This window comes from Cuculus canorus, chromosome W, assembly GCF_017976375.1.
Source record: "Cuculus canorus isolate bCucCan1 chromosome W, bCucCan1.pri, whole genome shotgun sequence".
NCBI classification, from domain to species: Eukaryota; Metazoa; Chordata; class Aves; order Cuculiformes; family Cuculidae; genus Cuculus; species Cuculus canorus.
The window spans coordinates 15,498,548-15,507,774 of record NC_071440.1 but is presented as its reverse complement, the minus strand read 5'-3'; the positions used below and the strand labels follow the sequence as shown (position 1 = coordinate 15,507,774).

Sequence of the window (9,227 nt, the reverse complement as noted above, 5' to 3'; positions counted from 1 at the left end):
CTCCAGCCCCTTCACCAGCTTCGTTGCTCTTCTCTGGACATGCTCCAGGATGTCAATGTCTTTCTTGTAGTGAGGGGCCCAGAACTGAAGACAGGATTCAAGGTGCGGCCTCACCAGTGCTGAGTACCAGAGCAGAATCGCTTCCCTGGTCCTGCTGGCCACACTGTATCTGATACAGGCCAAGATGACATTGGCCTTCATGGCCACCTGGGCACGCTGCTGTCTCATGTTCAGTCAGCTGTCAACCAACACCCCCAGGGCCTTCTCTGCCAGGCAGCTTTGCAGAGGCTCTTCCCCAAGCCTGTAGCACTGCACAGAGTTGTTGTGTCCCAAGTGCAGGATTCTGCACTTGGCCTTGGTAAACCTCATCCCGTTGGCCTTGGCCGATTGATCCAACCTGTTCAGATCCCTTTGGGGAGAGCCTCTCTACCCTCCAGCAGATTGACACTTCCTCCCAGTTTAGTGTCATCCACAAATTCGCTAAGGGTGCACTCGATCCCCTCTTCCAGGTCATTGATAAAGATCTTGAACAGGATTGGACACAGCTTTTCATATATTATTTTTAATATATGCTGCTCTTTCACTGCTTTCCTTTCACTAAGGCGTTCTTTGTATCACTTTGTGCACTGTAGTTTCTTCCTCCCTGGAATGTCTTTTACAATATCCATTGTTTCTTATACAGCAGCAAGAGTCTAAACGTATACACCAAATTTGCAAGACTTTCTTTGCATATGTATAAATTGGGGTTCTACTTCTCTGTTTGAACTGCTATAGTCTGATGCATTGTTTAAAAGCTTTCCAATGCAGCAGTTCTTCAATTTCCTTAATTCAGGTAATATTAACTAACTGTTTCTTTTCTTTTTTGCAATCTAGAGTTAGAAATGCTGTACTGCTTCTGTACAAAGCTGATAATGTACAATTTTATAAATATTGATAAATGTTGATTGTTCTTGACTAATTGCGAGCTGCTACATTCTATTCCTTTTAACTCTTGTTACAGCTGGGGAATGAAAAGCCAAAACACAACAAAACTTGCTTGTCAGTCTAGCCATTAATTGTTGCATGCTGTTCTGATATATTGTATGGAAGAACGTATCTTGTCTTGAGCTGTCATTTTTTTTTTTTTCCTAACTGCTTGATATTTTGAATTCTCTAAATGAGTGAGTTTAATAAAGTTCTCAGTGACATAAAATTCAAGTTCTAGTTTCACTGGACATCAGTCTCTATTTCTGGAATGACTTAAGTCACTTAAAGAACTTGCATTAGTACTGACCACCTCTCTGATGTTTACAGCTTTCCCATACAATCACGAAGAGAAAGTGAACAGATTTCTTTTTTTTTTTTTCTCCCCTTGTGTGTTACATACAGGATTTTCAACAGTACTAACTAGTGACATGGACTTAGTCAGCTTTGATACAGTTTCAGTCAGGAGAGGAGAGATCATCAGAGACCAGTGGCATGAGGTTTAACAAGGCCAAATGTTGGGTTTAACAAGGCCAAATGTTGGGTCCTGCACTTGGGGCACAACAACCCTATGCAGTGCTACAGACTAGGAGAAGTCTGGCTAGAAAGCTGCCTAGAGGAGGAGGACCTGGGGGTGTTGGTTGACAGCCGACTGAATATGAGCCAGCAATGTGCCCAGGTGGCCAAGGAGGCCAATGACATCTTGGCTTGTATCAGAAACAGTGTGACCAGCAGGTCCAGGGAGGTTATTCTCCCTCTGTACTCGGCACTGGTGAGACTGCACCTTGAGTACTGTGTTCAGTTCTGGCCCCCTCAGCACAAAAAGGATGTTGAGGCTCTGGAGCGTGTCCAGAGAAGAGCAACGAAGCTGGAGAACAAGTCTTATGAGGAGCGGCTGAGAGAGCTGGGGTTGTTTAGCCTGGAGAAGAGGAGGCTGAGGGGAGACCTTATTGCTCTCTACAACTACCTGAAAGGAGGTTGTGGAGAGGAGGGAGCTGGCCTTTTCTCCCAAGTGACAGGGGACAGGACAAGGTGGAATGGCCTCAAGCTCCACCAGGGGAGGTTCAGGCTGGACATCAGGAAAAAATTTTTCACGGAAAGGGTCATTGGGCACTGGAACAGGCTGCCCAGGGATGTGGTTGAGTCACCTTCCCTAGAGGTGTTTAAGGGACAGGTGGATGAGGAGCTGAGGGGCATGGTTTAGGGATTGTTAGGAATAGTTGGACTCGATGACCCAGTGGGTCCTTTCCAACCTAGTCATTCTATGATTCTATGACCTTTTTCTTGTACATACAACTTACGTGTGAAAAGTCTTCTTTAACTACTTGCCTTTCAATGAAAACTTGAATATTAAAAGTGTTGTTAACCCTTGTGGGTTTGCTATTGCAGACTCATTGTGGGAAAAGTTAAGTCTTTTTTTTTCTTTAAGAATTGCTTATTTATGGAACTAAAGAAACCACTGAAATTCTGTGTATATTGGTATTCATTTTGGATAAAGAAACTCCAGTATCAAGTAGTATTTGAAACTGCTCTGGGTGTTTGAAGACTGTTTTCTCCTGAATTAAAAAAAAAACCAAACCCAACAACCCCCACAGCATATCTATCTGCAGCAGTTTCCTTAACTGGATTTCTGCACCTGTAATGTACTATATTTTTAATAATTTAGTTGTGGGAATGAGCCTCTGGCAGGTGCAGCAAAGCAAGTCAACTCGATGTGAGTTCTGTTTTTTTGTATGTTGATTTTCTCGTGTTCTCTCCATTGCCTGTTGCCGTCTGCCCCCTCCCCCCCCTTTGACCTGGAAAAAGACTTGTAACATTCAATTTCCTTGTCTTGCTCCGAATCTGTACATATGTATTAGCAGTGGTGTCCTGTATATTGTCATTGGTGTGACATAAGAAAGAATGAGATAAAAATTACTTAGTAATTGGCAGTGATCATTTGGTTTATATGTAGTGTATATGGAATTTGCAAAATTTTGGCTTGTAAAGTAAGTGTAAGCAAATCATGATTTCAGCATCTTCAGTAGACACCATAAATGCTGACAGAAATCTTCACTATTTCACAGACTGTTCACACAAGAGCCTGTCTGTAATAGGTAAATATATATAAAGTTCCTTTCCTTTAGTTTGTTTGTCATCAGAAAATATCATGCTCAGTTTTTGTCATTTCATTAGTATAACAATAGGGGGTTGTAACGTGTGATCTTTGTAAATTTTTGTTGCTTTGTAACTGCAGCTGAAATTATTGTGATGATCTTTTTGGGGGTGACTTGTTTTTTTTCTTTTTTTCTTTTCCTCTAATAGCGTGGATTTCCTTATAATTGGGGTCTTTATAGTTAATGAAAACTGGATGACCAAATTCCTTTTTAGTAGTTGAATAAAGTCTGTGCTATTTTACAGGAAATAAACGAGCTAGTGCAGTGGTGATTAAGTTTTTGTATTTGTCACTTTGTTTACTACTTGACTTTTGCATCTGTAAATTATTTCTTTTGGTTTTGCTAGCTTCCTATATGAAAAATATCTCCTTCTCCAAAACTGGGAACTCAGTATAGCAGCTAATTACTTAAACTGGCTATGGATTAAGTGCTGTCCACTGCAGTATGAACCAACAGAAGTTTTGTTACGAATTTTTGAGTTGGTACTGTATAACCTGAACAAATTTTCTTTTGATTGCCTTATCTTGCATTGTTTTTGGTGAAGGGCTGTACTTCTGAGACCAAAAGCTTGCATTTTGATTGCTTAATGCCATTTGATAATTAAATTCTACATTGTTTACCCAGTTTTGACAAAATTTACTTAGTATGCAGCTCAGGTTGTGGTCTGTGTTTCATTTATGTTATTGAATTTCAAATTCTTTTAAGTAAACTGAGATTTTTAATTTTGTGGTTTGGGTTTTTTTTGTGTGTGCGTGTTTTGTTGTGTGTGGGGTTTTTTGTCATTTTTTTTGTTGTGTTTTTTTTAGTGCTTGGGAGATGGGAAGTAATGATAGCTGGCACCTGAACTAAAATATCTGTGTAGGCGCTACCATCCCAGAACTTCAGGATGAATGGGGATATGCCTCATGTTCCCATCACTACTCTTGCAGGGATTGCTAGTATTACAGACCGTAAGTACTCTTCTTTTTTTCATCTTTGCTATGTTCCCTTCTGCTTCTTCAGTAAATGCCTGCATTTTCCAAATACTAAAAATAGTTTTATTTTTAAAGTTCTTCAAAGTAAATGTGTTCAAAATCAGATTTGGTATTAAAAATATTAATTTTGTCAATTTTGAATTTTAAAAATATATTCAAACAAAATATGCTAATTTAAACATGAAATGTAGGTTGAAAAAATCCTTAAGTAAACTTGAAACACAAAATATTGAAATTAATTTTTCATTTGGAATATCATTCAGTAACATATCTGGGTATTCCACAAATAATGAAAAACATATAAATGATAAAATACTTTGCTAAATCATACACCTCATCCTCTTCACTGAAAAGAGAGAAGATGACACTGATGTTTAGCTAGAGAGAGTTGTGGAATATGCTGAATATACTTGAAACCTAGTTCCTTAGTTTTGGACAAAGTACAAAAAAGTTGCTCTAATTAACGGGCACAAAGAATGGCCGCTAGAATGGAAATAAGCAGCTGAACCTATGAGACTTCTTTCTTGTCTGTTCAGCCTACAAAAGGAGCAGATGGAGGTGTGTGTTGTCTTTAAATGTCAGGAAGACAAAATGCAAGGAAAGTAAAAGAACTATTTACCTTAAAAGCTGATACTAGTGCAAACCCAAATGGTTATAATCTGACCAAAAATAAATTTCTAGTGGAAAGTAAGAGGAGATTTATCATTACTATAATGAGGTCCCAGAACAACCATTCCAATAAGAGAAATTGGGGCAAAGATGCATCTTGTTTATAAAGTGTAAGCAAGAGTTTATAGCTTGGTTGTCTGTCTGATGATATTTAGACTCAGTGACCCGAGTGCTTCTTCTGAGCTCTAGTTTTTCTTATTATGCTGTTGAAATTTGGAGGCTTTCCAAGAGACACTGAAAGTACATACCCAGCAATTGTAATTGCTTACAGTGAAAAGATTAGATGTATTAGAGGGGAAAAAAATCTGAAATATCAAATTGTTAGATGCTGCTTATGTATTTATATGTGTATATATGTATCATTATGTGTGTCTAACAATGGTCTATCAGGATGCAAATTGTAAGTTTCTGGGCTATGGGCAATTTTTGAGCACTGAGTATTTGCAGGTAAGGTTCTAAAGAAGTCAAAACCTTAACTGGTAGGAGTCACTGGTCAGACTTGTAGTGCAAGAGTTTCTTGAAACACTGAACTACCTTTGGTGGGATTAGCCCTTGTGTTAGGTGCATTTGCTTCTTTGTCTGTCATTTATCTGATGTTTAGAAACTCAGGAGTATGTGAAAGAGAAAGACTTGTCACTGCTTCACCTTATTTCTCTCTGTGTGAAAATAAGGAACTGGAATGGACAAGTCATGTTGCCCTAAAAACATGGAAGACATTACTAGAGGCAGTAGAGTAGACTCAGTTAATTATCTAAATTCGTACAGGTTTAATCAATATATTTTGCTGATTTTGCTATTTTTTTAAGTTTTAAGGAACATTCAAGGTAATCTAATGCAAGTAATGAAAGCTAGCTATTTTAAAATATTATACACTTTTAATATAATATATGCATTATGCAGTAATGATACACATTGTGTAGTGGGGGAAAATGCTGGAATTCTGCCCCCCCCCCCCCCCCAAAAAAAAAGTATTTTCAAAATATAAAAGAGGCAAAAGAGTATATTTCACAGCTGTGTTTTTTCTGAAGCTATTTCTAATGTAATCAGCTTGGGAACTTGAAGTCAGAGTCAGTTTGTTTTCATGGTGTGGTTTTTTTTTCAGTCTACCCTCACCATACAAAGTAGAAACTAATTAAATATGAAGGTCAGAGTAGAAAACCTAAACTGTATGATCAATGCACTTACAGTACTGCATGCAACTACAAGGATTTTGCATTTCCTTCCTTCCTTCCTTCCTTCCTTCCTTCCTTCCTTCCTTCCTTCCTTCCTTCCTTCCTTCCTTCCTTCCTTCCTTCCTTCCTTCCCTTTATCCATGCTTTCAACTCCAAGAGAAAATTGCCATAATATTAAATAACTTAATGTTCTGGAATGTTTAAAAGTATGTTTTTATTCATAATACTTGCCTTAGCACAGTTAAATATTTATGATAATATAGTGATATAACTTATGGACTTGACTGCATTACTTTGTTTTAAACAGAGTCCAGCCTTTGCGTGTATGTGTTCATGATTAAGAAAAAAAAATACAGAAATCTTCCCTATATTTCAAATATAGTTATTTAATTTTTTTGAGGGAGTAAGAAAGTGTCCATCTTTATGCTCATGTTTCATTAAATGATTCTGAACTCCTTTCTGCTTTCTGATAAGTTTTGAACCAGCTGCCTCTTCCATCACCTTTACCTGCTACAACAACAAAAAGCCTGCTTTTCAATGGACGGATAGCTGAAGAGGTGAACTGCCTTCTGGCTTGCAGAGATGAAAATCTGGTTTCACAGCTCATCCACAGTCTCAATCAGGTGTCAACAGATCACATGTATGTATTTTGAACTTCAGCTATATCAGATCACCATCCTTATTCCTTGAAATTAAGATGAACTGAATTGAGAAGGGTGTTTGTGAGAATCTGAAAATTAGAATGTGCGGGATTTTTATTAGGCTTTCTTAGCAGATTACCGCTGTATGAGAGTCTTTTTTTTTCAATCAATCAGAATGTTAGTAATTGTCTGACAGCCCTTATGCATAACTATTTTTTTTTTAATAGATCTGCTGCTTGTTCCCTTTTTGCTGGTTAGGAGTACAGAATTTGTGGTATTGATTGCACAATAGTCATTTGTGCTCCACTTTAGTTAATAATGTACATGGACAAATTATATATACAGTATTACAGAAAAAGATATTTCTTTGAGACAACCATGTAAGACCCATGTCAGTTCTGATTAGATATTGAACTTAAATATTTTAAGAATTGAACCAGCAAGTATGTTAACATATTCTTTTTGTTAATATATATTTTGGGTTTTTTTTCATTTTTCTGTGGTATCCTTTGAATTGTCTTATTTTGACAGCCCTGTCTTTTTCCTACGTATTCCAATCAATTGTTTTGATCAAATGGAAGTAGCCTTTAAAAGTCTTCAAAGCAAACAATAAGTGAAAACACGGATGGCATTTATAGAAAATCCATTACATTTTTGATGGTTCGTAGGGAATCCTATGATGTCAAAGATGTGCCATTTTTTCTTTTTAAAATAAAAGATTCTCAAAGTGTTGGGCTGCAGTCTGTTATGCATTCACGAATATCTTATTTTTACTCCTACAATAACACTTTCTTGCTGTTATACCAAAGTGATGTTCTTTTATGGAGAAGATCACGATACAAATGCAGATATAAGAAACTTTTTATAGTAGTCTGAAACTGTCATCTTAAGTAAGTGCTTAGCAGCAGAAAATAATTTTGAAGACTAGTAGGAATACCTCTTCTTCCATTCCTTAAACAAGAGAGAAAAAAAAATAGAGGTAGGGAACAATGCTTTGCAGATTTATTTTTTTCTGTATTTTAACAGTAAATTGTCATTGTTTGGCTTGGTTTTGGCTGGAGTTGGGTGTCTGTGTGGTAGTATTTTTATTTGTTGGGTTTTTTGTGTTTTATTTTTAAATTATGGTTTCTTATAGTTTGAAAATGCGATTGTCTCTTTATTTGCTTACTTCAACAATTCCAGAGAACTGAAAGATAACCTTGGGAGTGATGATCCAGAGGGAGATATACCAGTCTTGCTACAGGCTATCCTGGCAAGGAATCCTAATGTTTTCAGGGAGAAAAGCATGCAAAACAGATATGGGGTACAAAGTGGTAAGGATTTTTAATTATTTATTGTGGTTTATGTTGTTCTGTAAGTTTAGAGGACTGATGCTAATCACAAATATATATGGAGCACAACTGTGATAGAATCATGGAATCATTAAGATTGGAAAAGACCTCTAAGATCATCCAGTTGACTGTCAGCCCAACACCACTGTGCCTACTAAACCATGTCCCCAAGTGCTATGTCTATGTATTTTTTGAACACCTCCAGAGAAGGAGACTCCACCACTTCCCTGGGCAGCCTGTTCCAATGCTTCACCACTATTTTTCCTAATATCCAATCTAAACCTCCCCTGGTGCAACTTGAGGGCATTTCCTCTCATCCTATCACTTGTTACTTGGGAGAAGAGACCAACACCCACCACACTATAACCTCCTTTTAGGTAGTTGTAGACAGTGATAAGGTCTCCCCTCAACCTCCTCCAGGCTAAACAGCCCCAGTTCCCTCAGCCGCTCCTCATGAGACTTGTTCTCCAGACCCTTCGCCAGCTTTCTCTTCTCTGGACACGCTTCAGCACCTCAATGTTCTTGTTGTAGTGAGAGGCCCAAAACAGAACACAGTATTTATGCCTTACCTTGTATTTTATAGTAATATAAAGTTATGTATCTTGACATCTTGTAAGAGTGATTGTATTAGAATAAACATGGAAATAAATTCTACTGGGCATTTTTGTAAAAAATAATGTTTAATTTCACTACTAAGTTTAATTTCTAGGATGAGTTATTGGATTGTATTTAAAAGTAATTTTATTTGAATTTCTTTGACTAGGTTCATACATTTGTCTTAGTAAATAATTGAAGTTGGGAAAATACACCTTGATCTTAGTGAAAATCTGTATGATTATAGTGTATCTTTTAGTGCTAGTTCCTAATAGTTCCAGGGTAAGGAATAAGGTTGAATGAACCATGCTTAACAGCTCCTTTCTGCCATTCCTCTTGTCAGCTATTCGGCCTGGACAGGCGTACACTCTCCTGGGTTGAAAACTGGTTGGATGGCCGGGCCCAGAGAGTGGTGGTCAATGGAGTTAACTCCAGCTGGAGGCCAGTCACAAGTGGAGTTCCTCAGGGCTCAGTACTGGGTCCAGCCCTGTTCAATGTCTTTATCAATGACCTGGATGAAGGCATTGAGTGCACCCTCAGCAAGTTTGCAGATGACACTAAGCTGGGAGGAAGTGTCGATCTGCTGGAGGGTAGGGAGGCTCTGCAAAGGGATCTGAACAGGCTGGACTGCTGGGCCGAGACCAATGGGATGAGGTTTAACAAGGCCAAATGCCGGGTCCTGCACTTGGGGTACAACACCCCTATGCAGCGCTACAGACTGGGGGAA

The 9,227-nt window shown here is 38.1% G+C and overlaps 1 protein-coding gene across 1 annotated transcript in view; it reads left to right on the top strand.

Moving 5' to 3' along the window:
- Window positions 1–4,005: 4,005 nt before the first annotated feature.
- The window catches only part of LOC128850260 (nipped-B-like protein), a 99,977-nt gene continuing 94,755 nt past the window's right edge, over window positions 4,006–9,227 (top strand). Inside the window, exons 1-3 of the mRNA XM_054053266.1 lie at window positions 4,006–4,069; window positions 6,409–6,574; window positions 7,758–7,888. Of these exons, the coding sequence (XP_053909241.1) occupies window positions 4,006–4,069; window positions 6,409–6,574; window positions 7,758–7,888 (361 nt within the window). The remainder of the gene's footprint in view (window positions 4,070–6,408; window positions 6,575–7,757; window positions 7,889–9,227) is intronic.